This window comes from Coregonus lavaretus (genome assembly GCF_964263955.1).
Source record: "Coregonus lavaretus genome assembly, chromosome: 7".
NCBI lineage: Eukaryota > Metazoa > Chordata > Actinopteri > Salmoniformes > Salmonidae > Coregonus > Coregonus lavaretus.
The window spans coordinates 57,717,247-57,735,378 of NC_139994.1; the positions used below are offsets into that span (position 1 = coordinate 57,717,247).

The 18,132-nt window shown below is 44.5% G+C and overlaps 1 protein-coding gene across 1 annotated transcript in view; it reads left to right on the forward strand.

Moving 5' to 3' along the window:
• Positions 1-18,132, forward strand: part of LOC311132690 (regulator of G-protein signaling 12-like) — a gene marked incomplete at its 3' end in the record, with an annotated part of 70,225 nt that overhangs the window by 41,665 nt on the left and 10,428 nt on the right. Inside the window, exons 3-16 of the mRNA XM_084165958.1 lie at positions 1,292-1,313; positions 3,103-3,275; positions 3,898-3,990; positions 4,726-4,869; positions 5,410-5,589; positions 5,937-6,090; positions 6,955-7,052; positions 7,435-7,638; positions 11,233-11,306; positions 12,733-12,859; positions 13,398-13,497; positions 14,370-14,440; positions 14,933-15,029; positions 15,273-15,866. Of these exons, the coding sequence (XP_084022084.1) occupies positions 1,292-1,313; positions 3,103-3,275; positions 3,898-3,990; positions 4,726-4,869; positions 5,410-5,589; positions 5,937-6,090; positions 6,955-7,052; positions 7,435-7,638; positions 11,233-11,306; positions 12,733-12,859; positions 13,398-13,497; positions 14,370-14,440; positions 14,933-15,029; positions 15,273-15,866 (2,131 nt within the window). The remainder of the gene's footprint in view (positions 1-1,291; positions 1,314-3,102; positions 3,276-3,897; positions 3,991-4,725; positions 4,870-5,409; positions 5,590-5,936; positions 6,091-6,954; positions 7,053-7,434; positions 7,639-11,232; positions 11,307-12,732; positions 12,860-13,397; positions 13,498-14,369; positions 14,441-14,932; positions 15,030-15,272; positions 15,867-18,132) is intronic.

The window sequence follows — 18,132 nt, forward strand, 5'->3', positions numbered from 1 at the left end:
TAGCCTTACCAAACTAATGTTAACAGGTATACCTTGTTTTCTGCCATTCTCCCCCCAGCAATGTCTTCAAATTGTTTGATAAGTAAACATTTGTAGCTGCTGCATAAAATCAACCTATTTGTGTGAAGAGAAGAGACCATTTTGCTAATAAATGAAATTCCAGGAGTGTGTATTCACATTTACATTTACGTCATTTAGCAGACGCTCTTATCCAGAGCGACTTACAGTTAGTGCATACATTACTTTTTTAAAAATTATATATATATATATATTTTTTTTTTTCATACCCCCCGTGGGAATCGAACCCACAACCCTGGCGTTGCAAACGCCATGCTCTATGAACTGAGCTACATCCCCTGCCGGCCATTCCCTCCCCTACCCTAGACGACGCTGGGCCAATTGTGTGCCGCCCCATGGGTCTCCCGGTCACGGCCGGCTACTATTCATTACGGAAACCGTTTACCGTTTAAGAAACAAACGGAAACAAACAGGGAGGGACCTACCTGAATTTGTCCAATTGAAACTCTCGTTTGCGTTTTCCGTTTGGAGTAAACAGACAAAACGTTTTGCAACAGAATCGGCGTAATGATTACACCCCAGAACTTTGTGAAATACATTTTTGTAGTCTTTCCAAAGATGCTTGTCAGAATTGCTGATCACTCTGTGGCCTATAGCCTTGTATAGACTTTCATTGCCCACTCAGCCCCTGAATTAGCATGTGAAATGTGGCCTATTAGTGCAAGCAACGGCCGCTTAAGTGGCTCCTCATGATGACTTCTAGTCTGACCACGACACCAGTGAGAGGGACGTGCCACATCTTGGCCTTTGTCTGTGTGTGTGTGTGTGTGTGTGTGTGTGAGTGAGAGAGTGTGAGTGTGCGTCTCTGAATGTGTTCTTGTGCTCCGAGTGTGTTTTTGTGTGTCCAAAGCATGTGAGTCATAGGTAGAGTGTGTGTGGTGAGGGGTGGGCCCTAGTATTGAGGTGTGAACAGCTGTGTGTGTGTGCGGAGGCCCTGGGCTGGGTCCACCCACATCCCACATAATAACCATGTGTTGAGAACAGGGGCCCTCCCCTTGCAGTAACGCATGCACACACATTTTACATTTTACATTTTAGTCATTTAGCAGGCGCTCTTATCCAGAGCGACTTAAAGTTAGTGAGTGCATACATTTTTCATACACACACACACAGCACATTCTGCGCTCAGGCTCCAGTCGTTCCTTGTCTCAGAGCAGGAGGAGGTCATGACCTTCTCAGCTTCTCACTCATGTCTCTCTTTGTTCTCTTTCAGTCGGCTGCTTCCTCAGACGGCGGTGAGTACTTTTCTCTTTTTCTTTTCATGACACTCGTTCTTACGCTCCCTTTATCTGTGATAATGGAACACAGCACAGAGATGTGTTTCCTGCACCTGTATGTACTAGGCTATGTAATGAGCTTTAAGTTGAGTTCAACGAAAGAGTTCCAAAACAAGCATGGGCCAAGTGGGGCGTTTTGTCCCTCCATATACCTTTTTGTTGAAAATAATCGTCACTTTTTGTGTGCCTTTGTCTTGAATGCGGCTTTCTCAGTTTCCTGTTTGTTTGCTTTTTATTGTGTGTTTATTAAGCTCTCCACAACACGCAACGCTGAAGTTATTGAATAAAACAGGCTCACAGAATATGATGTCAACCTATTTATTTACGACCTCAACAAAAGGCGCTTGTTCAGGGGTTTTAGGACAGGGTTTCCCAACTCCAGTCCTCGAGTACCCCAAGCCAGCACACATTTTTGTTGTAGCCCCAGACAAACTCACCTGCTTCCACTTATTGAGGGCTTGATGATTAGTTGACAAGTTGAATCAGGTATGTTTGTCCAGGGTTACAATAAAAATGTGTGCTGTTGGGTGTACTAGAGGACAGGAGTTGGGAAACACTGTTTTAGGATAGGGTTTGGGTCTGGGTGTTTGCTGTCGGTTCCCCCTTTCACAGACGTTTAATAATGTTTGCTGAACGCCATGGTCAATGGGGCTGTGGTTTTGGAGGAGCTGCTTAGCTCTTTCACTGAGGATGTGGCAAAGAAACGCTATGCTATTTACCCTGAAATCCATCTCATTAACAAACCAACACAGGCCCCATATTTGCTCTCTGCTGGCAAACACAAGATTCCCAACCATCAAATCTAATACGGCTAACTCCAAACCAAATATCATGTCAACTCCAAACCAAATATCACGTCACCGAGGTCAATTGGCAGAGCTTGAAATTAAAATATAAACAAATGTCTGGGACAAATTGATTGGTGTAATTGAAAATGGAATACAACTATAGCGTCTTATAATGTGAGATGTAAGGGCTTGTAAAAACCAGCTTGTTTTATGCCTGTACAACTCTGCTGACACACCTACTGATTCAGCTGGGCGAGTTGGCTAACAAAGGCATGAGCTTCTATAGTTAGACTGTATCCCGAGGCATTACTCACAATGTTGTAAAGTAGTCAGTCACGAACAGTCATGATTCAGTGTCCAAGCTGTCATGTAATATTTGCAATAGCATTTAGAGGATACACCTCATTGTAATTTCTCCTGTGCTTGTGCATGCTTATCAGTGATCAGATCCCCTGGTGCTGGAGGCTATGGATTCATCTGTGTAGTGTTTACAGAAAGCTCCCAACAGAGGCTTAAAATTCCTCACTTCCGTAAGCATTGGCAGATGGTGAACATTTCTCTTGCCTGACATTGACCATTCAAGAGCATTTTGGTAACAGACCCTGTTGTCTTCCTTTTGTGTTGTTCTTATTGTGCTTTCTGGTTGGTGGGACTTTGAAATGGGCATCTGCCGCCATGATAGCAGGCACTAACTGTGCGTCCTTGGAAGTACTTGCTTAAATAGGCCTATTTCTCTAGATTCCACAGTTCCCAAGCTATTCCCTTCTTTTGAGTGGTTACAGACTAATAGCATTTTCTCCCCTCTTAGAACTAGCTTAGAATTGTGTCCCCGAATGAGCTTTTCTCTGCTGTAGACTATGGTGCAGTATCAAGGCTGTTGTTGTCAGAACAGTCACTGTCCTCATCCCTACCCCTCCTGTCCCCTAACCACTTTCCCTACCATTTTCCTCTCTCTCCAGACCATGGTGGTAGTGTGCAGCTCCAGGGCTGCTGCAGCCAGAGCAGTCTGAACAGCAATGGCAGTCTGCCCGGCGCCGGCAGCCACAGGAGGCTGTCAGAGCGCCGGGTGGCCAGCTGGGCCGCATGCTTCGAGCGTCTGCTCCAGGACCCCATCGGCGTCCGTTACTTCTCAGTATGTGCAGTAAAGAACTCTGGGAAATTGAGTTTTATTTTAGTTCACATCATTTTAGTTCACTGTTAGTTTAGTTATGTGATCTGAAACCCAACGAACTCAACAGTCCATTATCTCTCTCATTCTCCATTCTGTTAGATGAAATGTATACTCGTCTACCTCAGACGTCCAAACACGTGTTCTGTGGAATATAAACAGCAGTATATACCACTAATCAACAACAAGAAAATGTTGTTTTAGTTTGCATGTTACGTGATGTTACAATTCTCTCTCTCATTCTCCATTCTGTTGGATGAAATCAATATGACGCTACCTCAGACATTAAAACAGGAGTATTCAATTCTTACCCTTCGAGGTCCGGAGCCTGCTGGTTTTCTCTTCTACCCAATAATTAATTTCCCCCACCTGGTGTCCCAGGTCTAAATCAGTCCCTGATTAGAGGGCAACAATGAAAAAACGCAGTGGAACTGGTGTCGAGGTCCAGAGTTGAGTTTGAAGGCATTAAAACATTATCTTCTGTTGAACAGAAGCAATAGTAAACTATATAGCCAATCAACACTGGACCAGAACACTCTCCAGGTTTACTGCAGGTATGATAAAGCTGTTGTTTGTGTCTCCACAGGAATTCCTCAAGAAGGAATTCAGTGAGGAGAATATCTTGTTCTGGCAGGCTTGCGAATACTTCAGTCATATACCTGCAACGGACAAAAAGCAGGTACGGTTCTTCCTCGTACACACCACCAAGACCAAACCATACTTTCCTATCTTTTCCATAGGTTTTGGATGTCATGGATTGATTAGAAAAGAGCCCTCAATATACTGGATATGTCTGTGTGTCTCAACAGACAATGTCTTGGTGCTGGCGCAGCAGTCTAAGGCACTGCATCACAGTGTTGCGGCGTCACTACAGCCTGGGGTTGCGTTCCCAGGCTGTGTCATTACCGGCCGTGACCGGGAGTCCCATAGGGCGGCGCACAATTGGCCAAGCGTCGTCCGGGTTAGGGGAGGGTTTGGCCGGGGGGGCTCAACTTGGCTCATCGCGCTCTAGCGACTCCTTGTGTCGGGCCGGGCGCCTGCAGGCTGACTTCGGTCGTCAGTTGAACTGTGTTTCCTCCGACACGTTGGTGCGGCTGGGTTAAGCGAGCAAGCGGGTGTTAAGAAGCGCTGTTTGGCGGGTCATGTTTCGGAGGACGCATTACTCAACCTTCGCCTCTCCCGAGCCCGTTGGGGAGTTGCAGCGATGAGACAAGATTGTAATCACTAAATTGGGGAGATAAAGGGGGTTAAAAAATAAATAAATAAGTCAACTGCTGTTTGTGCAGCACCTTGTGTGGCTGAGTGAGGATCCGGTTGTGGCTGAGTGTAAAACACTAGAATCAGTCCCCTTCATAACAATGGACTGGGTTACGTCATAGTTGTGTGTGTGTTTGTAAATCCTCTTCCTCTCCAGCTATCCCAGAGGGCGGGGGAGATCTACAACAGCTTCCTGTCCAGTAAGGCCACCACGCCGGTCAACATCGATAGCCAGGCCCAACTGGCCGACGACGTCCTCACCTCCCCGTGTCCAAACATGTTCAAGGCTCAGCAGTTACAGGTGAGAGGCCCAACTGGCCGATGACGTCCTCACCTCCCCGTGTCCAAACATGTTCAAGGCTCAGCAGTTACAGGTGAGAGGCCCAACTAGCCGACGACGTCCTCACCTCCCCGTGTCCAAACATGTTCAAGGCTCAGCAGTTACAGTTGAGAGGACCAACTGCCTACTATGTAATGTTGTTGAATAAATAATAATATACTTTATTGTCAACCCACCCTTACACACACACACACACACACACACACACAAAAGGCTAGGAGCAGCACAGTGTCACTGCTGGAACAATTGTTATTATTCAGTGTCATCTGCCTGTTTCCAAAATGGCTCTTGTGCTTTACCAAGGTCAAACACAAACTGGCATACACACACACACACACACACACAAACTCACAGGCCTGTACAACGTCAGTGTAGGTCTGTCCAATGTTGTTACAAACATGACTTAATCATAGCTGTTACCACATATGTCATAACACCTGTCATAACCGATTGTGACCCTTTATAACACCAGACCCTTTTCTTTCCCCATTTTGTCTGTAGATCTTCAACCTGATGAAGTTTGACAGCTACTCCAGGTTCCTGAAGTCTGGCCTGTATCAGGAGTGCATGCTGGCCGAGGTGGAGGGAGGACCTTTACCTGATCCCTACCAGATCCCCTGTAGCCCCGCCCCCTCCAAGCACAGCGCCAGCTCCTCCCTCTCCCTCTCCACGCCCATAAAGGTACCCACCTTGTACTAAAGTAACCTTAACAGCCAAAAGAGTATATGCTATTGTCTTAGTAACCATTGCAGATATTTGTGTAATTCGCCTGTGGGATGCACATTTTGTGTTGTAGCCAGTATAGGTGTTTGTTAACCTTCAAAACCTCAGGGTCGTATTCACTAGATACCAAACGGAAAAAAGGGACTACCTGAACTTGTCCAATAAGAAACTTGTTTTCCATTGCAAAAAAATGTTTTGTTTCAAAATGTTTTTAATAGCAAAATGGTTTGCCTATGGTGTGCACTAATGTATACGACCCAGGTGTTAGACAGGTTGTTTGAACTAGTTGTTTTGTTGACCAATAGGAGGCCAGGAAGCAGAGGTCAGGAAGGTCACTTAACGAGGACCCCATAGACGAGCATGAGGAGCATAAGAAACGGGGTATCTTCTTCTCTTGGGCCCGGAACCGGAGCTTCGGGAAGGGACCCAAGAAAAAGGACATCGGAGAAATCAACCTCGGTGGGCGACTCTTAGTCATAGAATGTCACAAGGAGTTAATCTTATGTATTCAATTCAAATAACATTTTTCTTTCCCCAGGAGGGAACTTCTTTTGTATGGTTTCAATATTGACATGAAGCTTTCTGGCATGCATTATGGTGTTGGTTCTTTGGTCAGGCAATGCACTGCACTGCACTGTGTGCTATACATTTGTTATGATGAAAGGTGAACTTCTGAAGCTGCATTTCAAATGGTGTTTTGAGCTTAATCGGATTTATGTCATTGCCGATGTTAATGCAATTGTTTTACCTTGATAGTAGCTTGTCTTTTATGTGGAGCTGTGTTGTGATGATGCATGGATAGTAGCTTGTCTTTTATGTGGAGCTGTGTTGTGATGATGCATGGATAGTAGCTTGTCTTTTATGTGGAGCTGTGTTGTGATGATGCATGGATAGTAGCTTGTCTTTTATGTGGAGCTGTGTTGTGACGATGTGTGGATAATAGCTTGTCTTTTATGTGGAGTTGTGTTGTGATGTGTGGATAGTAAGTAGGGACGGGATGATAGCAGTATCGCGATACTAGTTAGTATCGTGGCAAGGAAACAAAACACAAAGAAAAACAGCCCTAATGTTGGAAACAAACATCATTATGTTGTCATCCAGAGTCCCATTTCTTTATTTATAATATTATAGCACACAATATTTGACATACAGCAGGTTTTTAAAGGAACAAATAGTTTGGTCTGCTTCTTGTTTTCATATTTTGCATGGAAAAAATATCGCAATACTGGTATTGTCCCTAATACTAAGTGCGGTTTCTGTCTACATGTGGAATGAGTTCCTAACTGTGACCTCTGACCTCCCTGGCCTTCCTGTGTTGGGTAGCTTCCTGGGGCAGCAACGGTCGGAGGGAATCACAGGGCTCCTTGTCCTCAGGTGCCAGTCTGGAGCTGGCCACTTCCTGTTCAGCGGGCAAGATCGAGGTAACATCCCGCTGCACGGCCAGGCCAGGTCACCATGGCAACACTGAACCAAGATAGCTCTGTAGTAGAAGCAGACATTATACAGATCATGACTCTTAGTTTTGTGGCATGTTGGCAGAAAGTCCTCTTGACTTGGGAATGCCGCTGTCAAAATGTTTATGACAGGTGTTATATGAAACATATGACTTAATGGGGGTTCATTTCAAGGTTCAGACGTTCAACTTAGTTTTCATTATCCCATAGGGAAATTTGGTTTGCAGGCAGGATGAACAGAAAACACTACATTCAATACAAAACATAGACACTGTTGTGGTTTTTAACTCTTGGTCCTCTCTCTTGCTTCCGTTGAGTTCTATCGCTGACTATGGTTTATCCTGTGTAGGGGGACAATCGTCACTCAGTGCCGGTGTGGGAGAGGGTGAGGGAGTGCTCCGCCAAGCACTGCAGCGTGACCTTGCCGGATGGCTCGTGCTCCTCTGTGACCCTGCGGCCGGGGGCCACCATCAGGGAGGTGCTCAGGGACCTCTGTCAGAAGCTCTGCATCAATATGGTCGCCGTCGACCTCTTCCTGGTGGGAGGAGAGAAGGTGAGGGAAGGACACTGATTCTTAGCACAGTTACTGTTCCCCTTTACTGTGCATCTCAATGTGGATTTAGAGTGAAATAATCCAGATTCATTTATGTATTAAGTAGGGCTGTCAAACGATTCAAATAATGAATCGAGTTAATGGCATTATTAATGGTATAATAAAGAATTTGCTCAAATTTGGCCCTAAAGAAAGATTTTTCCATTTAAAAAGCAGTGCATTTACTTACAGGTAGGGCTGTTGTGGTGACCATATTACCAGCAGTCATGAATCATGACCGCAGTCAAATGTAATCTCCTCTTATGCACTCTGGAAATACGTTGGTAGTACCCAACTCACTAATGACCATCAGGTCCAAATGGCCTGGTACTCAGGGCTCTATTGGCCCTCTAACCACTCTGACTTCAATGTAAATGCTATGGAAAATCACATCAAACACTTATCATAAAAACAGTATGTGCTTTTAAAACTCACATCACTGTGATTGATCAATTTGAAGAAAGAAGTTCAACAACAGGTTGAAATTGATTGGAAAACATGGTTGTGTTGGATGTTGTTTCAAAGCCTAACACAACGAAATGGACAGCGCTTTCTAAGGTGATGATTAATTTAAAACACCCATACGCATATTAAATCTTATGCATAGCATAGGCCTATATATGAGCCCAAGCATGACAAAACCGTTGGCAACTCGAACCTTCAGCTCCCTCCACAGATTTTCTATGGGATTAAGGTCTGGAGACTGGCTAGGCCACTTCAGGACCTTAATGTGCTTCTTCTCGAGCCACTCCTTTGTTGCCTTGGCCGTGTGTTTTGGGTCATTGTCATGCTGGAATACCCATCCACGACCCATTTTCAATGCCCTGGCTGAGGGAAGGAGGTTCTCACCCAAGATTTGACGGTACATGGACCCGTCCATCGTCCCTTTGATGCGGTGAAGTTGTCCTGTCCCCTTAGCAGAAAAACACCCCCAAAGGATAATGTTTCCACCTCCATGTTTGACGGTGGGGATGGTGTTCTTGGGGTCATAGGCAACATTCCTCCTCCTCCAAACACGGCGAGTTGAGTTGATGCCAAAGAGCTCGATTTTGGTCTCATCTGACAACAACACTTTCACCCAGTTCTCCTCTGAATCATTCAGATGTTCATTGGCAAACTTCAGACGGCCCTGTATATGTGCTTTCTTGAGCAGGGGGACCTTGCGGGCGCTGCAGGATTTCAGTCCTTCACGGCGTAGTGTGTTACCAATTGTTTTCTTGGTGACTATGGTCCCAGCTGCCTTGAAATCATTGACAAGATCCTCCCGTGTAGTTCTGGGCAGATTCCTCACCGTTCTCATGATCATTGCAACTCCACAAGGTGAGATCTTGCATGGAGCCCCAGGCCGAGGGAGATTGACAGTTCTTTTGTGTTTCTTACATTTGCGAATAATCGCACCAACTCTTGTCACCTTCTCACCAAACTGCTTGGCGATGGTCTTGTAGCCCATTCCAGCCTTGTGTAGGTCTCTTTGGTCTTGGCCATGGTGGAGAGTTTGGAATCGGATTGATTGATTTCTTCTGTGGACAGGTGTCTTTTATACAGGTAACAAGCTGAGATTAGGAGCACTCCCTTTAAGAGTGTGCTCCTAATCTCAGCTCGTTACCTTTATAAAAGACACCTGGGAGCCAGAACTCTTTCTCATTGAGAGGGGTTCAAATACTTATTTCCCTCATTAAAATGCAAATGAATTTATAAAATTTTTGACATGCGTTTTTCTGGATTTTGTTGTTGTTATTCTGTCTCTCACTGTTCAAATAAACCTACCATTAAAATTATAGACTGATCATTTCTTTGTCAGTGGGCAAACGTACAAAATCAGCAGGGGATCAAATACTTTTTTCCCTCACTGTATTTTTTCCCCTGCACCTGTTCCCGCCCATTTGATAATGGGCCATTCTAAATCTAAACAAATTTTACATATTAGTAAAGACAAGATTATATTGAAAATAGTCTGATGGGTGAAAATATGATCAGTCGATGAGAGAACAGCGTGTGCAGCCTGAGACTAGGAACAGAGCGCAAGCTTTTTTTGTTACTTTCTCAAATCATCAATAGCCTATAGTCGCTTCATGCAGCCCATATATGTTTTGATTTCTAAGACATTAAGGTTTGTATCATTCACAACTAAAGTTGCCAAATAACTATAAATCTATCATATAGGACCTGTTTCAAATTATAACTTTTACGCTCAACATGGCCACTTCATATGCGCACTCGCTCCGGAATGGGAAAATATCCTTTCTATTTTATTCAGCTAAGTTCGATTATATTCTTCTTACTATAAAATCATATAATATAAGGGACTAATAAGCATATATTGTCAGCTAAATTAACAAGTCTACAGCCACACACACACACACACACACGCACACACAGCTTTAAAGCTGCAGTGTGTAACTTTTTGTGCGACCCGACCAAATTCATATAGAAATGTGAGTTATAGATCTGTCATTCTCATTGAGAGAAAGTTTAAGAAGCAGTAGATTCGTTCTATGTGCGCTATTTCTATGCTTCCCGTGTTAAGTTTCGGTTTTGTACACCAGCTTCAAACAGCTGAAAATACAATATTTTTGGTTATGAAAAATATATTTCACAGCGGTTTAGATGGTACAATTAATGATTCTCTACACTATACTTGCTTGTTTTGCCACATAAACTGAAACTATTAGAATTTTAGCAACCAGGAAATGCCGAAGCGATTTCTGCATAGTGCATCTTTAAGAAATGTTAAAGCCTCAGTCTCTGGATACGAAGAACAAAGAGCTTTTAAACTTGTCCGACAATATCATGAAAACACTGTAACCATCTGTACTGCTCAGCAAACTTTACACACACAGGCCTCCACACTCTCCCTCCTTCCCTCTCTCTCTCACTTACTCCTGCTCTCACACACACACACACACACAATCATACATACCCCACTCTTGCATATGCAGCCTACCTTCGAAGCATCTCTTTGAGTACCCTATCCCTTTTCAGTTCTTCCTGTTCCATCTACATTTGTGCATAGCCTAGTCAGTAGTAAAGTTATCAGGTTTCTAGCTAGCTAAACAATGTTGTTTGTTATCAAACCAAAATGTTTTGTCTTGCGAGTAGTTTAAAAAGGCCTTCGACATGCGCACGAATCCGCAGCAGAAAGAATAAATATTGGGCATAACTTTTACATGATTTGCGCTAGAGGCACACAGTCTTCAGCAATGTAGCTAGAAACGCAAACATTGACTGTAGCTGTGTTCTGTGTTGGGTTCTGCGCTTAAAAGGTTATGTGCAGTGAAGAAATGGAGCCGCGATTAATGGCATCCAAAAAAATTGTGCCGATAAACATGTCACACGTTAACGTGTTATTAACGCGTTAACTTTAACATCCCTGGTATTAAGTGGTTAGTTCCCGCTGGGGCCACACATACGAAAACATTTATGTACACATGACTATAAGTTGTTTTGGATAAAAGCGTCTGATAAATGGCATATATTACTATTATTATAATATTGGTTAGGCATCGCTTCATGGCTTTGTGAGTAGGTTTTCATGTTGTTTTCTATTTTGTTTAGCCTTTAGTGCTGGACCAAGATTGCATGACCCTCAGCTCACGGGACCTCAGAATGGAAAAGCGCACCCTGTTCAGGTAATAGCAGATGCATCTACTGTATACATTATATATACAAAAGTATGTGGACACCCCTTCAAATTAGTGGATTTGACTATTTCAGCCACACACGTTGCTGACAGGTGTATAAAATCGAGCACACAGCCATGCAATCTCCATAGTCAAACATTGGCAGTAGAATTGCCCGTACTGAAGAGCTCAGTGACTTTCAACGTGGCACCGTCATAGGATGCCACCTTTCCAACAAGTCAGTTCATCAAATTTCTGCCCTGCTAGAGCTGCCCTGGTCAACTGTAAGTGCTGTTATTGTGAAAGGGAAACGTCTAGGAGCAACAATGGCTCAGCCACAAAGTGGTAGCCCACAAGCTCACAGAACAGGGTCGCCGAGTGCTGAAGCGCGTAGCTCGTAAAAATTGTCTGTCCTCGGTTGCAACACTCACTACCGAGTTCCAAACTACCTCTGGAAGCAACATCAGCACAATAGCTATTCGTTGAGAGCTTCATGAAATGGGTTTCCATGGCCGAGCAGCCGCACACAAGCCTAATATCACCATGCGCAATGCCAAGCGTTGACTGGAGTGGTGTAAAGCTCGCCGCCATTGGACTCTGGAGCAGTGGAAACGCGTTAGCTGGAGTGATGAATCACGCTTCACCATCAGGCAGTCCGACTGATGAATCTGGGTTTGGCGGATGCCAGGAGAACGCTACCTGCCCCAAAGCATAGTGCCATCTGTAAAGTTTGGTGGAGGAGGAATAATGGTCTGGGGATGATTTTCATGGTTCGGGCTAGGCCCCTTAGTTCCAGTGAAGGGAAATCTTTACGCTACAGCATACAATGACATTCTAGACGATTTTGTGCTTCCAACTTGGTGGCAACAGTTTGGGGAAGGCCCTTTCCTGTTTCAGCATGACAATGGCCCTGTGCACAAAGCGAGGTCCATACAGAAATGGTTTGTCGAGATCGGTGTGGAGGAACTTGACTGGCCTGCACAGAGCCCTGACCTCAACCCCATTGAACACCTTTGGGATGAATTGGAACGCAGACTGCAATGTCCCCGCAGCAATGTTCCAACATCTAGTGGAAAGCCTTCCCTGAAGAGTGGAGGCTGTTATAGCAGCAAAAGGGGGACCAACTCTATTATAATGGCCATGATTTTGGAATGAGATGTTCGATGAGCAGGTGTCTACATACTGTTGGGTATCTCAATATTTGTATTTCTCCATATCGCGCTCTCTCTCTCTCTCTCTCTCTCTCTCTCTCTCTCTCTCTCTCTCTCTCTCTCTCTCTCTCTCTCTCTCTCTCTCTCTCATTCCCCCCTTTTTATTTACCAATGTGACATTTGAAATAACTCTTCGCACCTCCATTCTCCCAAGAGAATCATAATAAAATCATATGATTGGGTTAGAGAAAGTATCTGTATATTTAATTTCCCTCTATTTTTAGGCTGGACCTGGTACCCATTAATCGGTCTGTGGGCTTGAAGGCCAAACCCACCAAACCCGTCACCGAGGTCCTGCGTCCTGTCGTGGCGAAGTACGGCCTCCACCTCAACGATCTGGTAGCCAAAATAGTACGTCTGGCTGGGTCGCCTCAAGGTTTTCTGTTTGCAGCTGTGTATCCAACCAGGCCCAGCTCTTCTGTAGAGCATGGCACTGGGTGTAGTCTCATTGGCTTGGAAGGGGGAAGGAACCGCATCCTCTTCAAATGTTATGGGTGGTTAGCTCATTCTGACTCAACCAGACTCAGATTTTGCAGAAAGAGAGCTATAATTATGAATGACTACACTCCTGAAACATGAGGGATGAACCGGGGTAGAAAGACTCCTCCCTTCTCCCCAAAATCCTTGCCAGTTAGTTAGTTTATTTTGGTCCTGTGGTGGGTTTCCAAGCATTTACCCTAGTATTATACAGGAAGCTAAAGCCACATTCTAAATAGAGCGATGGCTTCCATTTCTTACATGGTTAATGATAGTACACAGAAGTTGACATGATACGCTACATGTTTGTATGACATGCTAATATGGTATCATGCTAATCTGCTGAAATGGATGGGAACGTGCTAATAATGCTAGCAAGTGAAACATGCTAAAATGCTGGGTATTTTGACAGAGTGGAGAAACGGAGCCTTTAGACCTAGGGGCGCCCATATCCAGCCTCGACGGCCTGCGCATAGTGCTGGAAAGAGCGGATCCTGCTACCTCAGGGAAAGGTAAGACCGCCACCACACCAAACTCCAAAAACACATGCTAAGACAAGAGACAAGGTCAACCAACCCTGAAGAGGGTCACTGTTTCCACTCACTCCTACAGTGACCTTGCATGGTCCCAGATCTGTTTGTGCCAGCATTCATGTCAATCTGTTTGTCTTGCCAGTGTAACCGAGTTAAGGACGTACCACAAGCTCACTCCACAGCTAGCTTGAAATGTCACCGTTGGAGCTATCAAATCGGTACCTGTTGTATAGCTCAATCGGTTTGCACATTGTCAAGCAGGCAGTCAGGTGTGTTGGCGAGGTAGAGGACCTTGGTTCAAGCCCAGTCAGAGGTAGGTTCAGGGAGGTAGCGCTACATGCTAAGCTAGCACGCTGACAGCAGTTATACCAACACATTTAACATTTTAGTCATTTAGCAGACGCTCTTATCTAGAGCGACTTACAGTTAGTGAGTGCATACATTTTCATACTGGCCCCCCGTGGGAAACGAACCCACAACCCTGGCGTTGCAAGCGCCATGCTCTACCAACTGAGCTACACGGGGCCCCTATGGTTACTGTCCATAGGAGTTAGCAAGACGGCACAAACAGATCTGGGACCAGGCTAACAGTGACCCAATGGCATACTCAAATCCCCAAACACCCTAAGATAGTGACTGGATTAATCCAGTGGCAACATTTTTCCAATGTTGACCTTGAACTTCAGCCCATCTGTTTCCAGGGATTTAAACCGCTCTTGTAATCAATGTCCTGTTTTGTTGTCCCACTGACTTCCAGTGATAAACAAAGATATCAGAGTTATGGAGGATGCGTGGGATGGCTCATTGGCTCAGATTCACCTCCTTGTTGCTTTTCTCTTATCTCTCTATAGATTCCAAGTCCAAGTCAGCCTCCTTGAAAGCCCATCTGCCATCTTTGACCAGCAGGAGTCTTTCAGCAACAGTAAGGAGACTTCTTCCTCCTCCTTTTATCCCTGTTTTCACTTTTCTCAAGTATCCTTAAAGTTCTAAATGTGCTCTGTGTTCGGCTCCCCTGCTACGCTGCTTCTTAACAATTTAATGTCACATAATAAGTGGTTTCCTTGCTTGAATGCTGGCTGCAGCTGACTTGAACACTGACTGACTTGACCCCCTGCTTTGTAGTTCAGCCTCCAGGTCGCCTTTATAGTTGAGACCTGACCTTGTCCCCTAGGGATATTACAGTAACCTAATTTACTAAGCATCAAAGAAACAACACGCATCAAAGGAACAACACGCCTGTGTTTTATGGTTGTTTTGGGGGGTTCCTTTACTTCTGAAAATAATCGGGGAACAGGTGCGAAGACTTAAACACTTACAGCGTAAGTCAATCTGGCCTGGATGTGTTGTAGTGTTGTTAGTACACGGCCTCCTTCCTCCCCCTTAATGGAGTGCGTTGTTATTGTTGCGTCTGCAGGGAGATGACAGGTCATCAGGAAAGGCAAGCGGACCAGACCCGTCGCTCCCTACGGAAAAGAGAAAACCGAAAAAGATTAATATAGATGAAGCTGAAGGTAAATCATCCCCCTGTCTTTCTACTCTGTGGTGGCTTCTCTGAGCTTTGCTTCGCTGCGTCACCAACACCATCTCTTTGGCAGCACTAAAAGGAGCCTTCAACCTTCACAATTATCTCTCAGTGCAGCGTGGGGCTGTGTACTGTCCACGTTAAACTAACTAATCCCCTTTTTATTTGACCTGTTTCCTTGTTCTTGGGGAGGGCTTTAGAAATAGGAAGTAACTGATTTCTTTCTCTTTAGAATTCTTCGAGCTCCTAAGCCGGGCGCAGAGCAGCCGGAGAAATGCCCAGAGAGGCCTCCTGAACAAAGAGGACCTGGAGTTACCTGACTTCCTGCGGTTAACCCCCTGCTCCCCCTCCACTGCCTCCCTAGACGTGGCATGCTCCACCCCCGCCTCCATCGAACAGGGCCAGGTGGTAGGCAGGTTGAACAGGGTGGGTGGTACCCCTGCCCGCGGCCCCCTCAACGCCAGCCTGCGCTCCGAGAGCCTGGACTCCTCCCTCAGCAGCGCCAACGGACACTCCCACTCCGCTGCGGGGCGCCGGGCACTGCACCCACCCCGCCACCCCATCTCCACCTTCGGCGCCACCCTCTCCCCCATACCCCGCCCCTTGGAGGCTAGAGGCCCGGGCCTCAGGACGCTGGAGGAAGACACCCATGCTGACCTGACCTTGGTGGGAGAGGGGGACATCAACAGCCCCAACAGCACCCTGCTGCCCCCCTCGCCCGTGCCGCTGTCCCACGAGGGCAGCCTGCCTGAGGCTAACTTTACCCCTCCTGCGCCCTGCACCCAATCCTCCCAGGATGGATGTGAAAATGGCCAGTCCAGCTCAGGTATTTCCACATTGTGACTATGCATTAGTGTGTTGGTGTGTGTGTGTGTGTATGTGTTTGTGTATGTATGAGAGACGGAGAGTGTGTGATTGTGTGTGTCTGAGGGTGACCTGATCTCCAACGACAACTCCTTTTATACTGACTTCAATGCACTTTATTTACAACTGCTCTCTGTTTTACCCCAATTATTTTTACTCCTTTTAATATGTTCTAATGAACATAGATAGCATTGTTTGTGTTCACTTTCAATCGTAAGTTGAGTTCAATTGTAAATAGTGATGTATATATTTAGAAATGAATTACATTTACATTCGCACACCACTGAACAGATGGGTTTTACAACCTAACTGAGACTTGAGGTGATAGTCAACCGTAGAAAGTTTCATATTGTTGTACCACAGAGTGTATGAGGATACAGATTTGACCCAGGTGAATAAACTCTCAGTATACATTCATAATGCCTACAAAATGCTTTAATGATCAACATGACAATTGTCATTACAATCCATGAAAAACAGACATACCATAATTTGACAGCAACCAATTGTAGCAAGCTACAATTACCATGCAAGTGTGAATTGTTTGGTTGATTGATTATAATAGAAAACCTGAAATAGATTGCCATGAATCACAGCCAGATTCATGTCAATGAATAAAAACTCTACGCTGGCATTATGAATGTATAATTAGTCTGTAGTTCTATACCCAGCACACAGCTACAGACAAGATAAAACGTAACCAAAGAGTTATGAAATTGTTATTTGAAAAGATGATCATGTACCTGCACTTTGAATTATTTGTATTGCATTATTTTAATTGAAAAGCTGTATTTTCTTCCATCCCATCCTCTAATGCAATGCAATTCAACAATGCAGATAACAAATAAGCCAATAAGTATTTCACTCTGGTTTTAAAATTGAATTAAATATATAGAGAAAGAAAACTAAAACAGTTTTTTTTTTTCTCACAAGATGGTGATAATTATAGACAGTGATGATAGAGCTAGTTTACCATGAACAGTATCATTGTTGAATTGCATGTCACACTCTGTCTGGTATCATCCTCTCCCTCTGTAGATGCCTGTTGTAGATAATCATGACAATGAATTCTGTATCTGTGTTTGATTAGATCTAATAAATGTTAGACCTGGAATCACATCGTCTGTCTTTTTACACGTTTGTGATCTCAAATTCAGTTACCACTTCATGCCTCCTCTTCTCCAACTTTCCCCAAAACTACCTACATCTCTTTCATTTAGTTTGTTTTCCACTGCCTTCTCCCTGACCTGTTCTTGCATGCTAGCTGCTTTGTCTGTGCGCTTCTGAGAAGTTTGTGGTGTCTGTGTCAGGGTAGTTCTGAATTTTTGTTGTGTGCTTGTGTGTAGTTCTTCTAATTGTTTTGTCTGTGTGAGGGTCATTCGGTGTTGTGTTTGTGTGTAATTCTAATTGTTTTGTCTGTGTGAGAGGGTCATTCGGTGTTGTGTTTGTGTGTAATTCTGATTGTTTTGTCTGTGTGAGAGGGTCATTCGGTGTTGTGTTTGTGTGTATTTCTGATTGTTTTGTCTGTGTGAGAGGGTCATTCGGTGTTGTGTTTGTGTGTAATTCTGATTGTTTTGTCTGTGTGAGAGGGTCATTTGGTGTTGTGTTTGTGTGTAATTCTAACTGTTTTGTCTGTCTTTCTAAGGGATTGCAACATTTCTGTAACTTTCCCAAAATTACCAGGTTTTCCAGAACTCCTGGTTGGAGGACTCATGGATTTCCTGATTATTTCCTCTTGATTCCAGGAATCTTCCAACCAGGATTTCTGGGATATTTCTTTTTTTACTGTAATGTACCTCATCTAATGCATAATGCTTTTAGTATGAGCCGTGTACATCTGTATCAGTCCTAGATTTTCATTTCCCAAACTCCCTACCCACTGGTCAGTTTCTCGTTCTGATAGTCTTGGTGAGCCAGAGAAGTTTGTGAATGCAGTCAACTAACTCCTGATAATAGACATTTTACAGTTCCCAATTAATTTCTTATTTTTTTTGCTCCTGATAACGGCATGCTCTGATTGAATGCACGCTGCCACAACAGTCCCAAACTGTTGAATTTATCTGGAGTCGCCTGTTATCATTAACTATCTAATGTCTATCTCTATTGGGGTGGGTTAATCTGTCAAAACAGAATGATCAGTGATGGGAATCCATCATAATCACCAGCATTATTATCTGCAACTGGTAGTTTGCCATGACGCATAGTCAGTGTTAGCCAGTTTATCTGTG